General features: G+C 35.9%; 1 protein-coding gene across 2 annotated transcripts in view; it reads right to left on the bottom strand.

Annotated features, from left to right (window-relative positions):
- The window catches only part of LOC121426622 (integrin beta-1-A-like), a 100,332-nt gene that overhangs the window by 7,246 nt on the left and 65,154 nt on the right, over positions 1-27,932 (bottom strand). For both annotated transcript variants that reach the window (XM_041622981.1, XM_041622980.1), the window contains 16 exons: positions 25,808-25,896; positions 19,942-20,037; positions 17,006-17,096; positions 15,656-15,787; positions 14,800-14,896; positions 12,470-12,554; positions 11,493-11,579; positions 9,932-10,015; positions 9,443-9,523; positions 8,275-8,370; positions 6,300-6,389; positions 5,701-5,885; positions 3,252-3,336; positions 2,746-2,891; positions 1,994-2,066; positions 334-415 (listed from right to left, as the gene is read on the bottom strand). In XM_041622981.1, the coding sequence (XP_041478915.1) occupies positions 334-415; positions 1,994-2,066; positions 2,746-2,891; positions 3,252-3,336; positions 5,701-5,885; positions 6,300-6,389; positions 8,275-8,370; positions 9,443-9,523; positions 9,932-10,015; positions 11,493-11,579; positions 12,470-12,554; positions 14,800-14,896; positions 15,656-15,787; positions 17,006-17,096; positions 19,942-20,037; positions 25,808-25,896 (1,599 nt within the window). The remainder of the gene's footprint in view (positions 1-333; positions 416-1,993; positions 2,067-2,745; positions 2,892-3,251; positions 3,337-5,700; positions 5,886-6,299; positions 6,390-8,274; positions 8,371-9,442; positions 9,524-9,931; positions 10,016-11,492; positions 11,580-12,469; positions 12,555-14,799; positions 14,897-15,655; positions 15,788-17,005; positions 17,097-19,941; positions 20,038-25,807; positions 25,897-27,932) is intronic.

The following is a 27,932-nucleotide window of genomic DNA, read 5'->3' as shown; positions in this document are numbered from 1 at the left end:
GTATGTTTGTGATCTTATATGTTTTAATGATGTTGGAAAGGTTTAGACTTGACTTGCATACTTCACCTATATTGACTTGCATGAATTGACATGATTTATTAAAAGTACCTCCATTAGGTCTATTACCCCCATATCAATGTATATATATCCAATCATAAGACATTTCCTCCTGCCCCTCTGCTATCCACCCCAACAGTCAGAAGCTACTAGCTGAAGCAGATATAGGGTTCTCCTTTTCCTCCAAGGCAATACCCAGATGAAAACTAGAAATGACAAAGTTCCTTATGTGTATAACATCTAAAATACTAGATATTTTGAAATTAAAATACATACCTCCACATCTGAGTCCACGGCTGTAGGGACAGTTGAAGTTATCACATTCACAAAACTGTCCAGAGATCACCTCACCAGGATTCTGTCATAGAACGGAAAAAAAACAAAAACAGAATAATACAAATATTACTAAAAGACAGATATTATTCAAACACTACCTATTCATTCAAGGGAGGCAGCCTAGCTCAGTCGGTTAGAGCACATGTTTCGGATAAGATCGTAGATCTCAGCGTGAGGGGTTCAAGTCCCACTCATGCCAAAACGCGTCTAACAAAATAATCTGATGCTATAGCATTGTGTGTTACCGTGCCACACCACTGTATTCAGTGCAGGTGTGAATGCAGTTGGAAAACACTACGTCCATCGGAAAGGACGCAAATGTTTGTCCCGTGTATAGGAGAGTCACAACCTATGCACGTTAAAACCAATACATTATTTGTCAAAGAGTAGGGTGTTTATATACCCGGTGTTTTGCACCTGCCGGTCCCGGCAAAATTCAGGTCAAGTCAATCTTGACATTCATATGCCATAGTAATCAATATAATGATTGTGGGCATTAATGGAAAGACAAGACAAGTTACTGAAAAGTTATGTTAAATTAAAAAAAAACATATTTACAACTATTACTAAAAGACATATATCATTCAAACACTACCTATTCAGTCAAGTTACTGAAAAGTTATGTTAAATTAAAAAAACCCATATTTACAACTATTATTAAAAGCCCGGGGGGGCCACTTACATTGACGAGCGGATACCATGCGCGACCAAAAAAACACGTAAAAAGGATGTCTTTTTCACGATAGGGCACGTTACGTACGTAACGTGATAAGGGTGTCAAAAACACAAAAATAATGAAAAAAGGGTATCTATTTCGCTAGGAAAATTACGTGTTTAGGGTCGAATTTGCGGGGATGATAAAACAAAATCAAAATGTTTTATAAAGGATGTCCTTTTTGCCCCAACACTACGTGTTTAGGGTCCGATTTGCGCGAGGTGTAGAAGGTGGGGTCGTACTAACCCAAATAAGGTTAAGTCGACGACCGAAGGACCCGTAACAATAAAACATTCCTGTACTTGTTTAGGGGTTCATTTCAGGGAATATTTGCCAAGAGTATCGTTTTGCTTCCAATACTTGTTAAGGGTAGGGTTTCACACGCCAATACTTGTTAAGGGGTGCATTTTAAGAATATGGAAATTACGTGTTTAGGGTGCTTTTCGAGACCCCATGGTCGCGCATGGTATCCACTCGTGAATGGAAGTGGCCCCCCCGGGATTAAAAGACAGATATTATTCAAACACTACCTATTCATTCAAGTTACTGAAAGGTTATGTTAAATTTCATTGGGTAGGAAATCTTCCTATTCACTTTCAAAAACACTTCATGTTTATCATACACACACAGTGGCATAAATACAATAACATTAAGGCACCAATGTTGACTGTTAAAATCAGAATAATGTTAAAATATTCAGAATGGCCATAATGTCAATGAAAAGAACATACTGTACAATATGTGAATCATTTTCTGTTCTGAAAAAATAAATCTAACTTGACAGAAGCTCATTAGGGAAGGGCTGCGAAAGATAAGTACTGCCCTCTACTGTTCTTTCAAGATACATTCTATTTTCAGAATTAAATTAAGTCTACGGTATCTTACCCCAGTGTTATCACAGACGCATTTCCCACAGATACATTCTCCTCGTCCAGAACATGTTCTTGTAGTGTTATCACTGGATAATATCAGTAATAAAAATAAAGACAGAATAGTAACAAAATAAACTAATCTATTCAAGTAAGTATAATAAAAATTAAAATATTCAGAATAGCAGTATATGATGACACTAGAATTGCTACTATTGATACTACGTTTACTACTACTACTACTACTACTACTACTACTACCATCACTTCTTCTTTTGTATCTATTTTTTTATTATTTGTCATTTTTTTAATCTTTATTTCATTTTTTAAAATGATTGTACATAGCGCCATGAGCATCATGCCTGACGGATGTTTGCACTTTAAAATAATCTAAAATTATTATTTTATTATCATTCACCACTTCTACTACAGAAATACTACCTCTACTACAGAAATTTTGTTTCTATAATAACTGCTATCAGTACTGTCAAAATATACCTCCGCTGCCCCTAGTTACTTCTATCATTATTTTCATGATTGAAATATGAAGTGCAAAACAATGCAGATTATTTCAGTCATAAGCCAAAAAATAAAGGCCTACTTTTTCTAAAATATTTTAATAGTAAAATGTTTATCAATATTACATTTGCATTTTTCAACTTTAGCAAATGTGATTGGGACATACACTTGGCTTACCATAATCTGGTCATTCATATTACTGAATATGATTTTAAGAACAGCTATGTGAACAGACCCAAGAATACTTACGTCCTACAAGGTGACGGATCAGTGCTATCCATGTTGATTTCATTACCGCTGCATTCACACTTGCTACCATACCGGCCTTGGTTGCATTCACACTCACCACATATCAATGTCCCATTGCCCCCACTGCAATCAGGGCTGTTCATTTCCTATCAAATGTGAAAGGACAAGAGTTAGTAGCAAGAAACAGCATACAAAATTCTGTCCTGCTCGCATGCTGACAATAAGGCTACATTCAATAAAATCATTTCTAAATTATCTTATTTTGCATCTGTCACACAAATGACCATGCTTATTTACAGATATTAATGCTTTTCACGAAATTTGAAAATTTGCTACTGTTAAGTTCGGTTTGGAGTTGATTTTGATTGGTATTAAACATAATTTGCCTAGAGGGAAGTCCTTGTTTTGCTACAATACTCATAACCTTGGATTATGGGCAAGGAAACTGGCCAGTTTTTAGTAATTAAGGACTTGAGATAGTATGTGCTGCTAGTTTGTAAACTTACCCTAATATCCTGGCAGTCACACTCACATGTAACATCTAGTTCAATCTGAAGCTGCTCACTGAATCCTACTGGTCCAATATCAAAACTAATAAAGAAATGAATCGAAAGAGGTCAAACCCAATAAGAGTAGCTGTACTGACGGAAGTAATAGTATTATTTTATTCCACCACAGCACTCGTGTCCTTCGGCAAGGCGTTTATCTATTTTGTCACTCTCGACCCAGGTGTAGTAAATGTGTACCCGGTAGGAAGGAATTCCTTGAATGCTCGATGCGCCTGATTAGGGTAGCCGTGCTAAAGCCGGGGTAATATAATAAGCAGCGCTTAGAAACATTTGTAAGTGCTATATAAATTTTGCATATCATCATTATTATTTATTAAGTGCTATATAAATGTTAATTGCATGATATTATGGAAGCTTAAAAGTGCCACCGAGATGTTGAGATAATTATCTTGGGAAGTCGACATCTTGATAGCAAAAGATAAGATGACGAGATCCTGGATCTCATCATGTCGACATCTTTTAGAAGAGATGATGAGATGACAAGATCCCGGATCTCATCATGTCAACATCTTTTAGAAGAGATGATGAGATGACAAGATCCCGGATCTCATCATGTCAACATCTTTTAGAAGAGATGATGAGATGACAAGATCCCAGATCTCATCATGTCAACATCTTTTGGAAGAGATGATGAGATGACAAGATCCCGGATCTCATCATGTTGACATCTTTTAGAAGAGATGTTGAGATGACAAGATCCCGGATCTCATCATGTCAACATCTTTTGGAAGAGATGATGAGATGACAAGATCCCGGATCTCATCATGTTGACATCTTTCAGAAGAGATGTTGAGATGACAAGATCCCGGATCTCATCATGTCAACATCTTTTAGAAGAGATGATGAGATGACAAGATCCCGGATCTCATCATGTTGACATCTTTTAGAAGAGATGTTGAGATGACAAGATCCCGGATCTCATCATGTCAACATCTTTTAGAAGAGATGATGAGATGACAAGATCCCGGATCTCATCATGTTGACATCTTTTAGAAGAGATGATGAGATGACAAGATCCCGGATCTCGTCATGTCGTCATCTTTTAGAAGAGATGGTCAGATGACAAGATCTTCGATCCATGATCATGTCATCTAATCATCTCTTCTTAAAGATGTAGACATGACGAGTTACGAGATCATGACATCTGATCATCTCTTCCACTGGATGTAGACATGACGAGATCCAAGATCTTGTCATCTGATCATCTCTTCTACAAGATGTCAACATGATGAGATCCGAGATCTCGTCATCTCATCATCTCTTCTAAAAGATGTTGACATGATGAGTTCCGGGATCTTGTCATCTCATCATCTCTTCTACAAGATGTCAACATGATGAGATCCGGGATCTTGTCATCTCATCATCTCTTCTTAAAGATGTTGACATGATGAGATCCGGGATCTTGTCATCTCATCATCTCTTCTTAAAGATGTTGACATGATGAGATTCGGGATCTTGTCATCTCATCATCTCTTCTTAAAGATGTTGACATGATGAGATCCGGGATCTTGTCATCTCATCATCTCTTCTAAAAGATGTTGACATGATGAGATTCGGGATCTTGTCATCTCATCATTTCTTCTAAAAGATGTCGACATGATGAGATCTGGGATCTCGTCATCTTATCTTTTGCTATCAAGATGTCGACTTCCCGAGATAATTATCTCAACATCTCGGTGGCACTTTTAAGCTTCCATATGATATTACCACTATTATTATTATTTCAAAAACCGTATATTCTTACATTGAGAGAATAGACAAATTGTACGTATAGAAAAACAGATACAAGTACAGTAGGTGAATGGCTTACAGCATGTGTATTCTTCTCAATATACAGACATGGAAACTATGGCAGTGTTCATTCAACATGGAAGTTCAATAAGCGAGAACAAAATGACCATAAATTTTCCAAGTTATGCAGCAAATGTAGTGATGATGATAAACAGACTTATGTACCATAGTAATAACTAAAATAATCACTATAGCCATCTTAAATAATGAATGATGTTAACCATGCTATCAAGTTTCATTACATTGATAGTCATAATAATAATGCAGATAAAAATTACAACAATGATAATGATGAGAATGACATCTAGAATAATAAAAAAGTACCACTAATTAAGATTGAATGATAATAACAATAATAACAATTGGCTGCTATGCTCCAAACATATATTCACTTATATAGTTTCATTCTGCATTTTACCCATTAAGTTTTTTTCTGTATTGTATTTATGTCTTTCTCTAGTCACTATATATAAGATTGTCATTTGGTTATGTACTTTATGCTATATTTTGATTATACCTCACGCATTGTAAATTTGTTTTGTATATCATTCCAATAAATGCAGAAAATCCTGTAAAAAAAATTTATAATAGTAACCTTGTCATGCCACCTTCCAGACACCGCTCAGCTGTAATGGTGATATCAAACGATACTGTGTCACCTAACTGCAGGCCAAAACACTCGCTGCTATCCTCAACTGTTTCATGTATGCAGTTTGCTCGATAGGACAGTGTGACATCATCAGGAGCCGTCGATGTCAGTCGCACTTGGGATGTGATTTGCTGAATGTTTCAAGTAAAATAATATGATCATACATTTTAAGGAAAGAATGTCATCATCCAAAGGCAAATAATAGACATGTTCATTAATCATGTTTCATGATAACTATTGAGTTCTTAATAAAATTCCAAAAGAATTACTACAGGAACAAATAATTATTTCAAGTTAACATCTTTAACAAATTGCATCGTTTAAAATGTTTTTAAATCATTTGAAAATTAATAAATAAATACAAAAATAAAAAATGAACAAACAAAAAACCCAACAAGTAACAAATAAGTGAGTAAAAGTAAAGAAATATATATACATATGAACGGATGAATGAATGAATAAAACACAAATAAATATATAATGCATGAATGAATAATCAATAAATAAATATGTATATTTTTTTACTAAAAAAGTTATGGTCTTACATTATAATTCTCTCTGATGAGCTCAACAACATTCCCAGAATCACTGTCAAGAGTACCAACAGTTGCACCCTCAATGTATGTCTGTAGATTCTGTAAATAATAAAAAATACATAATTAAATCATAGGAATTATCCCAAGGATAAATAAGAGTTTTTATAATGAAAGAAATTATCTATGAACCCAAAATGAAATATTGGAACAAATTTTAAGTTTTCATTTAAGAGAAATTATTTTGCAAGATTTGTCTAAATCTTAATTCTGCCCTCATGAATTGCTAACTTTGTGAAGTCATGTTTTCCCTACTCTCTATTTTTCTCATACATTGGAAGCTGACTTTTACAAATTTTCTTTTTTCTTACTTTTTATATAGAATGTGAGGAAAGCAGTCATTTAAACTTTTTCCAATAGTGTATTTTTTATGGAATCGCCTGTGCAGTGAGGTCATACATAGTTAATATAAACCAGTTGTAATGAATGAATGAAATAAATCTGATGAAATCATTCATATTGATAACTAAAAGTTATGTCTTATTTAGGACTGTAGCACATACAAGAGAAAAACTAATATTGATTTTTTTCCAGCAACAATCATCTGGGCTCCATCTTACAAAGAGTTACGATTGATCCGATCAATCACAACTATATGGAAATCCATCAATGTCATAATTTATCTTCGGGAAATTTGCTCAATGTCCTTTGAAAACAAAGAGAAGCGTACTGAATTGTCAAGAAAACAGTGAATGTATTGAACGGGGTCCGACCACTTGACCGAAGGTCCGCCAGGCCGAGGGTCCGCGAGACCGAAGGCCCGCGAGACCGACTTTTTCCCCTTCATCGGTTGCCGCGGTCGAGTGGTTTAAGACGCCTCGTTGCAGTGGCGTAACCATGGTAAAAGGTGCCTGTTAACGGGGGGGGTAAATAATTCCCGGTAACTATATAGAATCAGTGGCGTTGCTAGGATTTCATGACTCATGAGAGACACATATCTCACCAACAAATTATAATGCGAGCACGCCTGCTCACCACCGCCCTAGCGGTGGTGCGAAACACGTACTGCGCGCACGAAACGTCTCTCTAGGGGGTGTGGTGCAGGGAGGGGGATGTTTCTGCTACTTACAGTATAAACTTACGATCAGAGGCGTCAATCCTGGGGGATAGGGGGGGGGGCAAACATATTTTCCCCCCCCCACCCAATAATTCCGGATGTGTAAAAATAAAATAAGATTGTAATGTTAGACAGAAATCGGCAAGCGAAATTGAGATGCACAACTCGTTCTTTATTCAAAATCGTGCTCAAAATATCCGTTTTTCAGAGTGGAATATAAAAATTTTCAGCTCGCGTTTCGCGCTCGCATCACTTCTTTAGCAATAAACCCATACTTTTCATGATTAAATAGGTGAATAGAATGTCCCGTTTTCAGGTAAACCTAAAAAAAAACCCGCTTCGATTTGCAATAATATTTGGTTGGATATACATCTTGTTCTTTATTAAAAACGTCCATTAAACTGTCAATTTTTTCAGATCGAAATATCAAAATTTTCAGCTCGCGCGCTTGCGTCAATTGTTCTTTTAGTTACCCATCTTAATCATTGTTACCAAAATGCTTGGAATATCAAGCTTTCAACCGGCAACCGATGAAGGGAAAAAAGTCGGTCTCGCGGACCTTCGGCCTCGCGGGCCTTCGGTCTCGCGGACCCTCGGTCTCGCGGACCCTCGGTCTAGCGGACCCTCGGTCTCGCGGACCCTCGGTCTCGCGGACCTTCGGTCTAGCGGGCTGTCACCTATTGAACTTACATCATTTATAGATAAAATTAGGTACAAACATGTAATTTTGATGTTGATGTTGCTGGCTTTCCATAGTTGCGATTGATTGGATCAATCGCAAGTCTTTGTAAGACGGGGCCCTGGTCTCCTCATCCCCTTTTGACTTTAATTTACTATTTACTTTGTATTAAACCGACAGATTGTACTTACTGCGTACAGTTGGGTTTGGTCGCTGGTGACAGCAAAAATCGGTATGACGTTGTTTTCTCTTAGTTTGGCACTGAGGTGTCCAATAGAGGGGTAATCCTGTAAATAAGAGAAAAGTGTTTACATTAGCTCTATAATTACTATCACTTACCGTCAAAGTTTGCCATCATCATTTATCATCAAAGCTACTAATTCTTGCTATCACTCCATTCAACTATTCATTAAACCATAACAAAATACATACAGAAAAATAGAAGACAAGCAACGAGACTATAATGGGAACAAAAGAACAAAGCTTATAAAGGGATCAGCAAATCACATGAAGAAGTGCAAGTTATAACACAAACGATTGGAATATATAATTTTATTGTTGTATGTACACAATATTTATTTAGGCCCTTGTATCATCACTATCATTGCAAATTTGGTATTAACATTGCTATCATCATAATAATCTATCATAATTATCACTCCCCCCTCTCTCTGTATTGATCATCTACTCTTTCAAGTTAAGGAATAAAATTGTGGTCAGTTGTAGCTATATGTGTTGAGCATATACTGGGATCATCGACAGTGCAAGACCATCATGTCTTCAAGTCAGGTTAATAAAAAAAAACAAGAGTAAGACTTCAAATTCAGGTTCAGATTCATTTATTATTGAGCCATGATAAAAATACATAGAAATTTGGGCTCCACTGGCTGTACATACAAATGATATAAAGTATATATACAAACACCCTCGACATTGGGCGAATATATTGAAAGAAAATAAACATAAATAAATTAAACATAATATATTGCAATACAACAGAGAAGGGAAATGTCAAATAATTTACCCATTAAATACAAAGAGTGAGAAACGGCTGAGAGTTAACTAAGAGATAGATTGAAGAGAACATGCAAACAAGAAGAGAAAGAATTAGTTGGATAGAACAAAAGTGGACACAGTGGAGAAGGAAAGTGAGCGAAGAAGATAGAGGGATATCATAGCAGAGAGAGACAGAAAGAGATAGAGAGGGATAGAAAGAAAATTAAACGGAATGATAATTAGGCAATACAAAATTGCATCGAGGATACACAGCAGTATTCATACGTTAAAAGTAAGTGCATAAAGAAAAAGAACAAAACCGACGTTGAAGTGAAGCTGGATAGGTCAGAGGCAAGAACTTACCTGTAAAGTACTATAGCTGTACATGTTTGTAGTGCTATCCATATGACATTGTCCATCGTTAGGCTCAACAATACCTCCCAGCTAAAGAGAGAATTTGAGATAAAAGCAAGATAAAAGTAAGGAATATATTCATGGGGAATTTGGGTTCCAAAAGCAGTACATCCACTTTTTTAATGGAAATTGTGTTGTTGATAATGTGCACCAGTGTTCAGGTAATGCCTTAAGTATCCATCTTAAAAAAGTGGAACAAATGAAAGCAATCGCAAGAAAAGCCTTTTATACATGAATTATTCCTTTTACATACATATGCAAAATGAAATTGTCTTTTTGTTTCCGACGTTGCAAGGTACAAGCAAAACAAATCTTTGACCCTCAGACGTTATACCTAAATATTAGATACTGACATAAATATAACAAGACAAGAATAATTGAAGAAAAGTGACAAGCAGAATAGATCTTTGATTACATATTTTTGGGCAATAAACTTACTCTTCCATCTCCTGCAAAATGGAAAGAAGCATCTGTTGTAAAGATGACAAGATGACGAGCTTTATCCCTCCAACCAATGGCATCCTGGAAAACAAAGGTCAGATATCATAGTTACATATATAATATATCAAGTGATTAGGGTCCCTGATTCTTTTTTTCACCCAGAATTAAGTATTTTTGAGTCGTTATAATAATTCTATATGACAACAAAGATAAAATTATAATCCTACTTACCTCCTTCTTGCTAAATATGCAGATGTAGTAATCAGATATGATATAGAAAGAGAAATATTTATGTAAACATACTGTTGTATGTATAGATAAGATTATATAGAGACAGAGAGATGTTAGTACTCACTTTTTAAAATTTTTGTCACGTTCATAAAATTAGTTTAAAACAAAATTCTCAACATTTGACAGTTCAAGAAAACATTAAAGGCCTTAAGACAGAGACACGATTAAGATAAATACAGATATAGATATAGAGGGAGAGTTACAGAGACAGATAGCAATAGATGGGGGATAAAGCAAGAAAGAGGAAAGAAGAAGACAGCGACAATGAAAAATGTAAAGAATGAAGGCTAGACAAAAGAAACGGGAAAAAAAAGGATTCACATATTTCTTGTGACCAGGTATAATTGAACTGACATGCTTTCCATCCCACTGAGAGGTGTCATGAAAATTTGATACCTCAAGATAATCATCCACATTAAAGAATATCACTTTGGTTTCCAAGGTAACTAGTGAATCCTCCTCGATCACCTGAGTGCATTTGACACAAAAGTCATCACGCTCTCATCCTCATTCTACCCATCACACCCGACGATAATGTCACATGTACCTGGTATGACTGACGTATGAGTTGCCATGGCAACCTGATGTTGACAACATCTCGCTGTCACGGCATTTAAACAGGAGATATTTTGGGTCATATTTAACACAGATATCAGGGCTGGATTGCTAGAAACCTTAGTGAATATTTGATTTTGTGAATGTGCACTGGTTTCCCCAGATCAGAGTTGGAATGTATGAATGGTATAGTGGCATGACATATTTATATCATGTCACTTATTAAAACCTTTTTTGGACAGAGTGAAAAAATTTTGTACTTCTGCCCTGTAACTTTGGTAGTAGCACCCTAAAATCCATACAAAACAATAAATCTGACACTGCAGAATCAATCCTCATTGTACCAGTTTCTTCTTTTTTTTACATTTGAAAAAGTTTTGAAAGGTAGTTTATTGATTAATCAATTGGTCCTTGAATTCACAATGTGTGAGTAGGAATATGTTTTTAACAATTGTAGCGCGTCAATTTGAGGAGTACACTCATCATTATCACTATCAACGCTATTACTGTCATTATTATTATCATTATGTATATTACAATTATCAATATTATTATTATCATTATTATTATTATCATTATTATTATTATAATTATTATCATCATCATCATCATTATCATCATCATCACTCAGCATTATCACTATCATCATTATGATTGTTATCAATAGGTGTGCATATCATTAATTATCATTACTGTTGTTTTGGTTTATTACCTTACATACAGCTATCTGCATTAAAGCATCAAATCCTCCTTCGGGTGTGTCCAAGTTACCAGACACTGTTGTGCTCTGGATACGACTCTGAAAAGAAGAAAGAAACCCATGTACATATAGCAATTCTGCACAGTTTAGTGTGGAACACAATGGAGTGACCCGCAAGTTAGCATCATCCTGCGTGACTCTGCATTGGATGGATCGATTGTTACTTGATGACCCATCACTCAGAGTAAAAGGCAATTTGTTATATTAGTCATATCAAATCAGGATGCAGTTGACTCTCAGCCGACTCTTTTCTGAGTCAAATCTGCAGACGTATCAGAGTGACTGGAATGCCCTGATTTAACCCAAATAAGCCTACTTTCATTGACAAAATCATTGACAAAAGAAAAGTATCATTAGCAATACAGACATTAGTCCTGTTTTTGTTTGCAACTTTGAAAGTTCATTTCTAGAATCATTATTGTCATTCTAAAATGATCTGTGGTAATTCCAAACAAGTTACCCTGAAATGATGACTGTTTTAATTTAAATTAATTTCAAAATGTGTTGTTGTTACATACGTTTCATAATATTATTTTGGACATGGATTTTTTTTCTGTTTTTATCATAGCATATTAAAATAAATCACAAAATTTACAAATGATTATTAGGTGATTGCAAATCACATTTTTTTTTAATATTGTGGTTGTCATTTTGTCTTTTTTGTGTAACTAACTATTTTGGATATGGATGAGTTATCACCTACTATTATTTAAGAAATGTTACATCCATATTACCAAATCAATTTAGAAAGTGAGGTTGAGATATTTACAGAACAAGCAGTGAGAATTCCACACAGCAAACAAGTAATACATAATCCAAAGTAAAGTAAAATATCTCTGGAAAGAGTATAGCACCCAAAATGCAACTAAAAGAAATATATTGGTTTGAGTCACTTTTCCATGATTTTATATCTCTAATGTTATACTTACAGCAAAGAGTGTTGAGTTGTCATTCAGTGGCAGAACATTGTGGAATCCATGTGGACTTGCACATCCAGAACATGGTGATATTAGTCTAAAATTGGGGAAGTATGGGTAGTATGTTGTTTATCTGACTATCTTTAAAATAAAAAATACATATTCATCATCTGACATACCACCTTAGCCCTACATTGTTAACAACGGTTGGCTAATTCGATTTTTTTTCTGTGTTTGTAAGACAGTGTGGTCCCACAGTAAATACAACAACTGCTTTTCAAGAGAGAAAGAAATACAGCGTATGATAAGTAGAATTAATAATTTGCTACCATTCACATTCAAGACATGCTTCATTAGAGAAATTAAAATGGAAACTGATACTATAAGTGTTGTTAACAAATCAACAGTACATAATAGATATCTTTTTTCATTTCGGTTTATTGTACACAATACTTCCTTGTTAAAACAGTTGGGAGACTGATACAAACAAAGATTACAATGTAAACATAAATGTCATAGTTACATAAGTGAAATTAAATAGTCAAATTATAGAAAGTAACAATTAATTAATTGATGTTGGTATATTGCACTTGCAAGGTAATTCTAGATGAGAGCAGGTTACAAAATTATTTCCAAAGATATTTATAAAAAATATAATATGGTAATGATAACTGAAATATATGCACTAAATTCAATAAACAAATTTATAAGTTGTGGAGAAGGTTAAGATTGGGATATAGAATTAAATCGCAAAGTGGAAGATTCACATTGAGAAATAAAAATGGAATTATGTTTTTAAAATATAATTTTGAGGCTAATGTAAAATATCTGACATACGGAAAATGAGGCATAGAGTACTGTAAATTGTATTATTATACATTATATCATTATTGTCACTGTATAGAAAAATATCGTCACTACAAGTATTATTATGCTATATTATCATAATCATTACCATTTAACAGTTATCATTTGCAAAGAGATCAATATCGTTATCATAATCATCAAACACATAAGGCATAAAAAGCAAGATAAACTACATAATGTAGTATTTATATTGCATGCATATCCAATTGGCCTACTTTTGAGTTAGATGTTATTCAAATTGATGACAAGTGAAAAAAAAAAAAAAATTAAAGCTTCAGGAATTAAAGAATTTTATCTTCGCATTTAATTGTGATATTGTTTACGGTGTTTAATACCAGTAAGATTTTTAATGTAAAAAGGTTTATGAATACAGAATTTATTTTTTGTGTCAATAGTTAGAAACATCAAGTGATAACTTATATACCAATTAAGCATATGAAAGAAAAATGAGGGTAAAAAACGTGTGTGATTTCATCAAAGGCAATTATATACTTTTTAGAGATAAACAGAGATGGATATTCTTGGCAAACACAATATACTGATTAATAGCATAAAACTACATGTTGGAATTTAGCATTCTAGTTAAGGAGGGAATCGCAGAGTTCTTGTATCGTTGGGTTTTACAACGTGGCAAGTGGAGTAGATGAGCATTTCTTAATCCTGAACTACGATTAGAGATGCTTTGACGAGTGACCGGTAGCATGACACGGTGGCGATCAGATTTCAGGAGACCGCGTCCAAATCGCAGAAGAAGATCGCATATGGCGTGATTAGAATGGGACAATACAATTGTAAACCACATAAAAGAATCCAAAAAATTCTATAAATATTAAAATAAAAACATCATGAAAAGAGTGTGCAATTCATCTAATTGTAGCATACAGAAAGCAAAAATACACATCATTTGCTGGGGCCGCGGAATGGTTTTCAAAGTGGGGAGGGGGGCTGACCATGCTAAAAATCACAATCATTTGGTCATTTTATGCATTTTTATACACGGTTTTGGAAACAAAAGTGTTGGGGGGGGGGGCTGAAGCCCCCCAGCCTCCCGGTTCCATGGCCCCTGATTTGTGGAGAAACCCAACCATTTAAAGAAGTATTGACAACAGTTTAATTCTGACTTTTGTATTTGTCAGATTGATTCTTTAAAATCTAGACACATTAACTGATGACACAATTAGTCATCATGACCATCTTAATTAAACCATTACATAACAGACTTCATATTCATCCTGTTGCCCTGTCATCCACTAAATCGTTCTAACACACCATCATTACATCCCATTGTGCCAATTGCTAATTACTTGCATTCGTCCACTACTAAATGACCAGTGTATGAGTGTTAGTGCAGTAGGGAATATTGTCTTTTGCCCAATTTAGTGCTCAAGAAAGTTTTTTTTCTGACTCTGAAATAATCAAAGTGCCTGAGAAAATAAGATATATATAGGAATCAAACAAACTTTCTGTGATATTACCTTGCAGGTACAGTGCTCACATAGGGAAGAACAGTTTTATCCACAAATGACCCAAAGCCAAGCTGGAAATCCGTGGTTATGGAACTCAATTCTTGAGCTGTAAGAGAGATATGTATAGGGGTAAATGTAAAGATGTTATGAGATAATAAAAAAGAAAAAGAGTCACTGGGTTTGGATACAATGCAGTAAAAAAAAGTCTGACAAGTTGCAAGAAAGTGTAAAGAAAGAATAAAAAAAAACCAATATCATTTATTATCTGGCAAGGAAAAGGTTAAAATCTATGAGATGTAAAAGGAAATTTGATACAAATTGTGATAAAAAGTAAATATATACTACAGTACAGTAGCTTGATAGTACAATTTCAAGGGCCCTCACCTCATCCAACCTCATGAAAGTGAGAGTAATATTTGTAAGGTCCACCCTAACTAGTTTATATATGACTTAATCATTATATACAATCATGTCATCAGCTAAAGATTTCATCAAAATCGGATATAAAAAGAAAGTTGTGGCACTTCAGAGATTTAAGTCTGCACATCGGGACCATATTTGAAGTATGTAACTATTTTGTGACAATAAGTGAATCAGTTTCATTCATTTTAATCCCACTTTACGAATTTAAACCAAATTATATGAGAATGAATCTGTTTCTATATGGAATGGCTAACATACCTAATAATACTTTCACAAAATCTATAAATGTGAGGTTTCGAAATTTTAGTTATGTGCTCGTTTGATGGCAAAGAGTGAACAAAATATTTCCTATATCATACTCGAATAAAGAATTCGGACATCGCCCTCTCAAAGAAGTGGCAATTCCTCAGCCACATATACCGGAAGTGACGTAAAGACTTACATAACGTTGTTGCCAAACCCTTGAGGGCGTTTAGATCATCCTTCATGGAGTGACTAAGGTCCATAGCGTAGTAAAGATCTACAGGATAATCCTCAGCTTGGCGTACGTACAACCGTATTGTAATGGGCTCCTCTGTAAACGGATGAAAATAACAACATTATTAACATATTTATAAACAAAGAAAAACGTAAATCCCACCAAAAACATAATAAACAAATTATTTGAGAAGGCAATTTGGCGAGGGTTATTTTTGTACAGCATGCGTAACGGTATCACACGGGTCGTGGACTGTGGTTAGAGCATTGGACTCATAATCGCAAGGTTGTGAGTTCGAATCCCAACTCTGCCATTGTCTCCACTTTGATAAAAAGGCCCGAGAGTGATATCTGTCGTCTATAACGTCAGCCACTATGACTGATTAACATAGACATTAGATGTTTCATTGGTAATTGGTTATATACCAGCTTGGCGTTTACCAGCAAAATGCTGTCCTGCCGAGTTCCTACGGGAGTTACCACAAACAGAAACAGAAGACGGCTTTACCGACATCGGCGTCAACATCAAATTTTAAATAAATGAAGGTTAAGCTTTTGAAATGACATTACATATATTTTGAGAATGATCAACTTTGGGGGCGTACTTTTTTTTAATTCTCTTTTTTTTACATCCCCTTTCCTCTCAAATCGTGCATTTACAAAATCTTCCATTTTTTAAGAAATATTATATCATACATGGAGGTCGATTTCATGCGGATTTTTATCGATTTTACGCAACGGTTTTAAATTCGCTACATGCCGGTCGGAAGTGCAAGTTCCCGCCTTTTTGTTGACAGAGTGCAAATAAAAGTGACCAAGTTCAATAATGAGGTTCCCGTCATTTTTATCGTGCCAGCGATGAACAGCAAACAAGCGAGGGATCGCGTGGAGAGGTTCGACTTCCACAGTGCGAGGTTGGTTAGAAAACTGAAGCAGTGTAGATCTACTTATAATTCTGTCGGATATTAGTATCAGCTGACATTCTCTTGTAAAGGATGGATGGATGTGTGAGATTGAAATGACACTCCAAGAGAATTTCATTTCGAAGGGAAATTTTATATCACATTTAAAACTAAATGCAAAATTGGAGAGGGTTGATTATAAGAAAGGTTTATTAAAAGGGGGCATCAATAGTTTTGACAAAAAAAGGGTTATCAACCATTTGGGGGGAGGTAGCATGAAACAAAATTGACGAGCAAAAAAAAAATTTGGGAGGGAATCGTCCCCTTACCTCAAATTTAGGGGGACCCTCGCTTCCGCCGCCTATGCTCAAATGCCAATACTGTACATGACATGCCCCTTCATGAATACTTACTTGGTCGTACTTGTATCTTCATTCTCTGTGGTTTAACTTGAACAATGTCTTCTGGATTGGTATTGGTATTACGTTCGGTTAGAGGATCGTCCTGGTGAGAAATGAAAAAAATAGCATGTTTGGTGACTACAAGTGAGATGTTAAAGAGTAGGCCTAATTCAAGGAACAAAAGCAGACTTCATATCAACCCTTTGTAGAAGGTCCTGGGTTTGCAAAAAGACGGGATAGTGGAATTAATGCATTTTCATTTTGTCATAAGCAGACAAGTGATATCGACATGTTCAAACAATTTTCTTAGCGTCTATCAATTTTCATCCATTTAATTGTAAGACATGCACAAATAATGAGACGCAATGAAAACGGCTTCTCGGGTACACTATAGACAATCTTGTATAGCATTATGATTCAGTTTCATTTTCGTCTTTCCTGTGATCTTACAATTACGCAAAACGAGGGGGATGCTTTTGAAGCATTCTCATTTTGAGTAGGTAGACAATATTTGAGATTGTTATTCATATATGACTAAGCTTAATTTATTTTCTTGAATGGAATGATTCATGAGAAAAATTGCCGAGCGATAAAAAACATTTTTGGCCGCACGTGAGGAAAACAAAAGAAAGAGGACCGATCGCAAGCTATTCCGAACAAGGCTGAATGCATCCGATAATGCAGTATCCATGGCAACTGGAAGATGCATGAGACAATGAATAGATGCACAAGAGAGCGGTAAGAGAAAGGATACGAACACAGTGCTTTATTCAAGATCGCATCTTATTCATACGATTTTAATAGGTATCCTGAATCTTGCAATTATGAGCTCCCGTTGTGTATTATACAGAAGCCATTGAACATCTCTTTATTTACAGGTGGTTACAAGTGAGTAAACCAATTTTGTGTGGATGCTGAATTCTAATAAAGAATAAGAAAATTGCTAACATTCAATAAAACAATAATCAAAATCAAGAATCAGTAAGTCAAGTAATTTTTTTGATATTTATATAAGAAATCATTATAGACAATAGTCGTGAACGGCCAAGGCCTGCAAATGTTTTTTTTAAATTGAATCAATCATATGGATTCATGAATATCATTCTTATATATTTACAGGCGATGACTTGTTCGTACATACATAATGTCTACTATTTTTATCAGATAGCGTCCAATATTTAAAACGAGGTTTATTGTCTCATATCGATGTAGCCTGAAAAAGATAGTGATTTATAAAGGTAGATAAATGGTTTATTAATAAAAATCAAGACATCATCGCGGCTACGGCCGTATTGCGATGTATTTGCAAGGTAATAATGGAGCAAAATATATTCAAACAAGCACAGAGATAATTACAAAATAGACCTACCCCCATAACAAATATAACGAATTGAATGCGTTCATTTCCATTAAATGAAGGAAGACCGTTGGCTGGACACGTCTTTACATGATTCACAATACGTCATCCATTTGCTAACTAAAGTAGAATTGAGATGACTGCAATTTATATAAACTGTCTGGTCAACTTGTATAACCGCAAGGCATTGTGGAATCCCACGTGCTTATTTATCGGAGTGTATATGTAACGCATTTTATTAGACAAAACAACAGACGGCACAAGTTTGTAACCTTTGCATAGTACCATATGCCTACATGAATCATTGTGAAACAAATTGTGATTCATGCCTTTCAAACTACTTTTTGATTAAATAATTTATCTTTTAAAAATAATTCCGAACGACACTGCTACTTAAAAAAAAATCATGGTAGGGTCCATGCTTCAACTCGAAAGGGACAAAATGTTATAGATAGCTTTGTTTATCAGTAACATGTTTATTCTGATGTGCTAAATCACCTTTTTATGAAGGTGATTTCTGAAAAATTCTCGTAACTAAATAAGATAAACATTGTCAACTAACTTTTTATCTCGTTTTTCTTCTTTCTTGTACTTTTCTTCTTTTAACTTCTGCTCTATTTGGCACCCCTGCAAGTGGCGCCCGGGACCAGAGACTCTGAGCGCCTCTATAGATTCATCACAAATAGGCCCTATGTACCCAACAGCAGATTAAAATATATTTGGAGTCCGCTAGGCTCACGAGAACATTGAATAGATTATAGCATTTAGGTTCAATCCCGACTACATCGGACCATGTATGTACAATTTCAGAGGAGCGATGGTGTGACAGTATCCGCTTGCGGTGTCATCAATTCATCCTTGACATCGCGTCTAAACTATACCACCTCTTTACCTTTCTCCCCTTGCCGGTCCTCCGCTCGTCCTCTTTCTCGAAAACTGAAGTACGCGCCGAATAAAGAAAATGTATCACCACTGAATATGTCAGTTTTACGCTGCACACCGTCCATTCCTGTCTATTTCTCTCTCGAACTGATAATGGCAGAACACCTGACCCACTCATTGGTATTGGTACAGACCTATCCATCAAGTAGGTGTATTAAAGCTATCTTCACCTCTCACTTTCCAAGAATCTTTCTCACTCGATCATTCTGGTGCCTTACGAATATAACCTGACACAGTCTTGAGACGAAACACCTCCCTTGGAAGGTACATATACTCCCACCCCCCCATTTTGACTACCAAAAAAAATCTTGGCATGGTTTCACGGATCATTTCAGCACGTTTAAATTCTCCGCAAATCGATGAGAATGGTAAGAATTAGTAGGTCACAATCCATGCTTCTCAGCAAATCAACAATCCGGATTATTCTTTTGAAATGAAATCCTGGATTTTAGTCTCATTCAAAGTGATCTGCCCACAATCGCACATAATCGGCATTGCCAATGATTGACAAAGAATTACCAATTACCGATTTTGGGAATTTTTACATGCACCTTGTTCAAAAGTGGGTTGGGCAATTATCCTTCCTTCTATCTCGTCATCACACCCACGTTCAGATATTCAAAATGATGTAGGCCTATGGATCACTTACCTGTGTCGCCACTTTAGAAGCAACGGGATTGGTGATGTTGGTGCACCCAGCGTCCTGTAAGACGCTTTCAAGATCGCATCTTCGTCCTTCGAATGTCTATGAGGAAGAAAAGGGGGAGCGGGGAGAAAAAAAGAAAATAAGAACGTTTAATAGTAGTTCACATGACATAATAGTAGTTCACAGAAACAGAAACTTGTGACATCGACAAGAGGGCGCTTTGGAATCTAATGCGCTATACGCGCTTATATGCAAATGTCATAGGGTGTGCGTGCGTTTAGTGCGTGTGTGTCTATTTAGCAGTTTGCGTGTGTGGAATATTATTTCATTCATAAATGGACGTGTATCAATTAGATGCGAGTAATTTACATCTGGGACCGATCTTCATCGTTACTTTCCGAAAAATACACATCCAGGATGAAACCTCGGCTCTCTAAAATAAGTTATCCTGTCCTCAGAAGTCAGACCTGAGGTTATGTGAGCCATACATTCATATCCACTGTGTACGCCATTATTCACACAACCATATTCTTCTTCTTCTTTTTCTTCGTCTTCTTCTTCGTTTTCTCATTCTTCTTCTTCTCGCCCTTATCATTATTGCAACTTTGGGCCTACGTATGTCCTCAAATTGCATTTATCGGTTAAAGACCACACTGAAGAAGTACATGCCTTAGGAGTTTGACAGCTTGAAAAGGTGGTGCGCTCGAAAGCGCGGGAAATACATCCAACAAATAACCGCGAATAAACACGCGTGACCGCAACGCAAGTGAGGTTGCGAACTTGCAAGATTGACTTGACTATGGATTCCTTCTCATATCTACTGTTTCATCCCATTGGCGATATTGCAATGTGGTGAATAATGCAAGAAAAGGCATCACTTAACTTTCTGACGAGAATTAGATTTTTGACACGACATTTGAATGGTGTGTACGTTGTATGTTCAAAGTAAGAAACTTGTACTTATTTATACTACTACCACACCTATTAACGGAAAACATGTGAACTAATACTTTTACTGCTGCTTCTACATGTACGTCTCCTACTAATACTAAAAAGCAATAATTATTATTTGTCCCCACCTAATTATTTTACATCTACTACTTTTACATCTACTACAACGATTCTACATCTTTTAATTCTATACCTAATATTTCTATAGTTCACCTAGTAATTCTTTATCTACTACATCTACTAGTTCTTCATCTACTGCATTTACCGGTTCTACTGCTTCTACATCTACTACTTGTAATCCACTATAAATACACCTATTACTACCTCTATATTCACTATCTACATTAAGACCCCCGATTCAAAATCACTATAGTCACTAAAGTCATATGATGTAAATATTTTTATATCTACTACTTCTACATCCACTACATCTTTCAATTCTACATCTACTAATTCCACATCTACATCTGCTAGTTCTGCATCTTCTTATATCTCCATATCTACTATCTACAAAGATCCCAGATGCAACGTCACTTCCCCCACCAGTATAGAGATATGATGACACTACTTTTATAGATCTACTAATTCTACATCCACTATACATCTTTCAGTTCGACATGTACTAATTTTCCTCTTTTTTTACTTCCATACCTATACCTATTACTTTTACACCCACTATTTCTATATCTTCATCTGCTAGATCTATACTACTACTATATCTACAATCTACATTTAAGATCCTCGATGTAACGTCACTCCCCATGCATCATTATAATTATATAATAATGATATTATATTATAACCTATACTTCTTAAATATGTATATTTTCTATTACAGGGCATCTTTGATTCTGAAACTCTATTAACATTTAGAACCTTTAATGCATGGAGGATGTCTTGACCAGTGACATCACGAGTGTGTAGGCCTAATACTCGTTATCTGCCTCGAAGAAGAGGAGAAAGGAAGATTGTGAAGGAAATTGCTGCTTGAGAAGACCACCTGCTCAGGCATGCAAAAATCGATAACCAAAATCCCTTTTCCTTCTTTGAAATCCTTGAGAGAGAAAAGAAGAGAGAGATGGAATAGGGAATGGAGAGAGGGAGAGAGAGATAGAAGAAGATAGAAGGGTATGTGTGTGTGATGGTGTGTGTGGGAGGGAGGGGGAGAGAAACGATAAGAGACGGAGAGGGAGAGTGGGTGAAGGGAGAGATAGAGGTGCCTTCTGGCGGACAATTTAACCATTTTTAATCGACCATTATTGGAAATGCCTTGCGTTCCTGCCTGCCAATAATCCATCCTCGAATTCGCACAAGTTCTCATCATCACCCGTTGCCATAGGAACATAGTTATCAGAGATCAATTTTATTTCATCGTTTATCTCCTAGATAATCTTTCAATCTGTATTGATCTTGTGTAAATGGATCGGTGTAAGTCCCTTCTGAAGAGATAGGGGAACCTCTCTTTGATATCTTAAAAACAAATGTCCTGTATTTTAGTAGGGAGATTGTTGATTGAGATGTTTTAATACATATTGTGTTGCTAGCATATTGTCCTCAGATCGGAAGCAAAAGTACTCATCTAAAACTTGGTTATCAAATTCGTGCTTGCTTTAACAAATTTAACTATTAATTCTCTTTTCGCTGAATTCATTATCTAGGCTTTTTTAAATCCTTTTTTCCTTTTTAATAGAAATTTATAAGAACCTCCCCTTTAAAAATATGTATCGCATTTGATGTATGTTGGCCACAGGAAGAAGACAAGCCCGGGGACAAAAGTTCTTATAACTTGTAAAATGTAACATATTATATGTGAGTTGACTCATCTTCATCTGAGCTGCAAGGAAGTCTTTCGGGGACACTGGGTTTCTATGCCAACTATCACGAGGATTTCGTAAGAAGTGGCACAAACAACAACTATTGCAATAGCTTAGTCGCTGTAAAGAGCGAATAATAATTTCCCGCCTCCATTTCCAAGATATCCGTGATTCTAGTTACTGACAGCTGCATTCTTGATTGATGGTTCTTGGGGAAAACCAACTCATCTTCATTCTGGGCCTGTTTCATAAAGATTGTTATCAATGACAAGTTATAAGATACTGTGAAAATCTACCAATATACTGCATTTTGATTGGTAGATGACAAACTTAGTATTACAGATTTCCAACTCTCGTTTGAAAACAAGTCGCAGTAAAACGGGGACGTGTTCATGGTGTTAAAGATTCATAAACCATTTTTCTCGTTTTCATCATGTAGAGTAATGTACAACCACGTTGCAACTTCTGCCTTTTCTTAAATCACTACAAAAAATACCTTACATTCAAATGTATTGATATTCTTCCTTTTAGTCATGTAGGCCTATACATATATTATCCATATATGGTATTAAGGGGGGGGGGGGTAGATTAGCAAACCACTCCATTTAACATAGTGCAAGCCATTCATCCGATATTTTTATGTGTATAACTGAAAAGACATCTTGGGAAACCTCTTGTCACGCTGAAAAGCTTCAGTCACATCAACGAAACCAACTCCAAACCGACCGATGATCTTCCATTGGAAATATCAGAACATCTTCAGTCGGTCCATTGGGGGTTTGTCTTGTGTGACAGTGGCATCAAGGGCACTTGCATGGAATGGCTTCGGGACGTATAGGATCGAACATGAAGGTTCATGACCGTGCATCTTAAACGAATTCAACACTGTGAAGGTCTCATGGTATCACGGGCTCATTTTCCACATCGCAGATAAATATCCTGAAAAGGAAAGTTTAAGATGTATGGCGGGCAGGCTACGCCAAAACACAATTCTTAACTTCTTTAACATGTTGAGGCAGATTTGCCAGGATAACCGCAGACCTACATTCTAAAAATGGCTTACTCGATATTCTGTTATTATTTGGGCCTGCGTGTTTGGAAAAATAATGAAAACTTCTTGGTGAGACTGAAAAAAATCTTAACCAGTTTCTATTTTAAATTGTAGAAATGAATCACAATCTCGGTTTCCTATGTCAAGAAAACGATGCATATTATCCATTTTACTCAATAGTATGTAAAACACAATATAAGTAGTGTTAATCATCCTATTAAAATTCATCACTAAATTGCCATCGGACAACCGCATTCAGTAAATGGTGGAAAACACTTTGTAATGTAGACATTGCATGAGGTGTTGAAAATCGTTCACCAATATGGTATTGAGTGCTTGCCATAGGAAAGCACCTCGGCTCGCTCTTGAAAGCGGTAAGGACCGTTGGCCAAAATGTTTTGTCTGCTTAGAATTTCATGATGCTTGGTAAATAGCACTTTGATGGGATGAGGACGGCGTTTGGGGGTTTCGGGTGGCCGTTCGTTCACCTTCAGGTGCGCGGAGCAGATGGGGCGGCAAGGTAGAGGCCTGGATTCTCAGATGATGAAAGGAATGACAAGGAACATGAGGTATGAGGAAGCATTGAATTATAAGATGGAGGGAATATTCGAAACAGGAAATTGTAAGTAGAGTTCCAGAAGGTCTAGAAGTTGGCACCAATTGAGGAGGATACGGCTAAGGTATGTACCTTCGATGTCCACTTTGTAGAACAGTGGCGGACCTTGACCCGGAGGATACAAAGCATAGGAGGGGGGCACAGCATTGTTTATAAAGAATACAGTGCCTCTCCAATCATTTGTCTCCTTCGGGTCACGCTGTAAAAAAAAAAAAACCTGAGTTTACAGGAAAATAAAAGAAGATTTTGCAGAAAGCAATGACAGAATTATTCTGTAAATTCAGAAAACATGAATTTTTCTGCAATTTAACAGTACATGTCTGTTTGAAAAGGGGAAAAGGGTGTTTTACTTAAGGAAATTTGTAAGGTTCCATGCACCAAATACCAGTTTCCTGTAATTTTACATGATATAATGTATAGATTACGCAATCTGGTAAGATTACAGGAGTTCTCGAAACTCTACTGTAGGAACTTCTTTTATTTTAAGGATAAACTTTCTAACAGTGCACGGTTGTAGAACATTTAAAAACTACCGCCGTTGACAACAACAGGAGTTACTTCAGGTGGGTAGAAGTATAAAATGATCAGGGCACCATATCGGGCAGTTTCTTTTATAATGAATTTAGTGGTCAAGCGATCGGAAAATTAGCTAACATCCCGCTCCCACGCTACACATACAATAAAACACAAGGACCCGTGCACCCGATTCCCTAGATCAAACAAGACATTTCAAGAATACTCTCATTTTCTTGTTAGGACCCAGGTTTTCTACAACCATGAAATTCCTTTTCAACCAAGTCCACAGCTGTTTCGATAACCAGTGACATTTTTATCATCTTCCACTCCCATCCTCATCATGATCTGACTATTTTATCTCCCCTTGTACCTCCTGCCAAATTAGTCTGCGGATAGTTCGAGGCCTACCGTCATTTTGAAAATGTCACCGATAACATTACAAGGGAGAGGCCGTCGCTATCGGATCCCGTTTTAATATCAGGCCTTCATGAATTTTCACTTTCACAAAATGTCAAGCTCCGGATAGTGTTCCTTTTCCATGTTATGGTACATCAAATCGCCATCCACTGTGCCGAAGTGCTTGTGGTATGAATAAAATAGATCATTTGGCAGTGAGAATATGATGTCATACTGTTTTTCAGTAGCAAAATGATATACGCTCTGACTTTGTCGTCATTGTGGAAAAAACAAAAACAAAATGTTCGTCAAAAAGGCGAATATTGTAAAGAAATCGGACAAAGAATTGGAAAATAATGATTTTTTTTTAAATATGAAATAACTAAGACTCTGTATAATTCTGAATATCTCGAATCGGCGATTCGGAAATGCATTATGAAGTAGTTGGGACTTCCCTACTAATTTTCTATTAAAAAGTGAACAAAATGATTTGGATAATTATAATATTCTGAATAGCCAACTTACCGCTTGAGTACACCACGTGCATTCTGGGTTAACTGATATACACTCTCCACAAGTCTGTGCTCCATTACACATCGAACTGAGTGCTTCATCTGTAATAAAGCAGAATACAAAGTGAAATCATAAGATCATGAATGTATGAAGAAGATATGCAGGCCTATATCATTATCAATATCTTTATGCATAGTGCGGTTCAGCGATTGGAATTGTCTTCTCTGGCAAGTAAGTTTCGTTCAAATGCCGAGCCAACTTTGAAGTTTGTGCTTAATGGTTTATTCATAAAATTGGTATTAAGCCTATTACAGCTTTCGAGACCAAGCAGCAACGGATAAACTAAACTAATTGTTTTATTAATGTGTTTGTTTACAACACATTAATGTAAATTTCTTGAAAACAATTAGTCAGTAATCTAAGACGGTACTTTTCGAATTGAAAATCTTTTAATCAACAAGCAGGATCGTGACTTACTGTAAACGAAGATTCGGAAAGAGAGCTAGTATCAGGATTTTTCTCTCTTCGAGCTTCAAACTTCGACAAGGATAGTGAACTATAATTCAATCACTCAGATACACTCCTAAGTGTTCCCCTTCTCTGATATGTAGTTTTATTTAATTTCCTTCTCGTTCGATCAATTCCCGAAGTCTCTACATCATGATTTAGTTTACAGTTTTGAATACATGATTTATTTATGCGATTGATGACCTAATCACGTTTGGTAGGTCGATGAGAGGCTAATATTTCCGACTGTAAATTGAGTGTCTATATAGTTTATGAGTTGCAATCGAAGATGTATAAAGCTGAACCATACTGTAGGTCTATATTGCTTTAATGGTAAATGTTATTACTGTTAACCTAACCACTACTGTGATTGATAAAATGACACATAAATATATGTGGAGTTATGATTGATTGATGCATCTTATAATAATGAATAATTCCATGCATGGGTGAATTATATAAAAAAGAGGGTTTTCTGGATTTCAAAGATGAAGTCACATTTTCAAAGATTTTGTGTGCCTTTGATACTAGTACATGTCAATTTAATCAGGAAAGATTAAAGACGTACAACTATACGCAATTTCATTAAAAAAATCATCATGCAATTGGCAAAGAAAGGGCATGCATGCGGCAAATTGACTGGTGAGTTAAAATTAAACTTGGAGCTGCGCTTGCTGTTATCATTTAGGTAGTCGCGCAGTTAAAATTTCTTCATAGTCATGATAGTGTAAGCCTTTTTAAAATACAAACATAAATACACACTTTTAATTGTGTATTTATAAAAAAGAAATGTTGGACAACATACTGTCCACTGTGCTGGGTAATGTATGTTGAGTGAGAAAATATATATTCTGGGCAATTATTATCCGATTGAGCAAAATTATTACCCTATTATTAGATTTTATTACCCAATTTAGGCAGATTTTAACCAAAAGTTGTCAGGTTGTGTGGACAGTATGTTGCCCGGGGTTGGTAAAAGGGTGTGCATTTTGTCCAACGATGTTAAGAGTGTAAACATATCATTAAGGTAATTTTCATTCATTAATAAAAATATATCGTTAAAGGGCTGATACAAGACCAACGAATTATAAAACTGATATTTTTTTTTAATTCAGATACCAACGTAAGATTAAGATTTCGTATACCCTCTCTTAAATTCAGATGTCTCCAAACGTACGATAATTCTGAAATGTTATGTAGCTTTTGAACCTGTTGGGTATATGATCACCAGAATGATATCAGTTCGTGTGTCTCTATAACCATGGTAATAATACCTGAACTAATACATTTACAGTTTTCTTTGATACATTTCATGTTTACATAATTCACTCTGCATGTGAATCATGCCAATGTATATGCATGTGGGGTAGGACTACTACTACTACTATTATTGGAAACATCCGTCATTTTAATGGCCTAAGCAGACAAGTCATTATCCTCTCAATGTGACACCAAGTCAGAGCTATATAGCTACCGTGTAGTCTATGAGTTCATGGTCATCCCTGTATTGAGTATTTTACAGGCTGGGCAGCGATAATGGTCGGCAAACGGTATATTTTGGTCGCTTCTGACTTTGAACGGTAAGCAAGCATCTGTTTACCAGGGAGTTGGGAGTAGTTTGCTGTCAGTG

This window comes from Lytechinus variegatus, chromosome 13 (assembly GCF_018143015.1).
Source record: "Lytechinus variegatus isolate NC3 chromosome 13, Lvar_3.0, whole genome shotgun sequence".
Taxonomy (NCBI): domain Eukaryota; kingdom Metazoa; phylum Echinodermata; class Echinoidea; order Temnopleuroida; family Toxopneustidae; genus Lytechinus; species Lytechinus variegatus.
The sequence above is the reverse complement of the archived record's forward strand: the minus strand, read 5'-3'. Positions and strand labels throughout refer to the sequence as shown.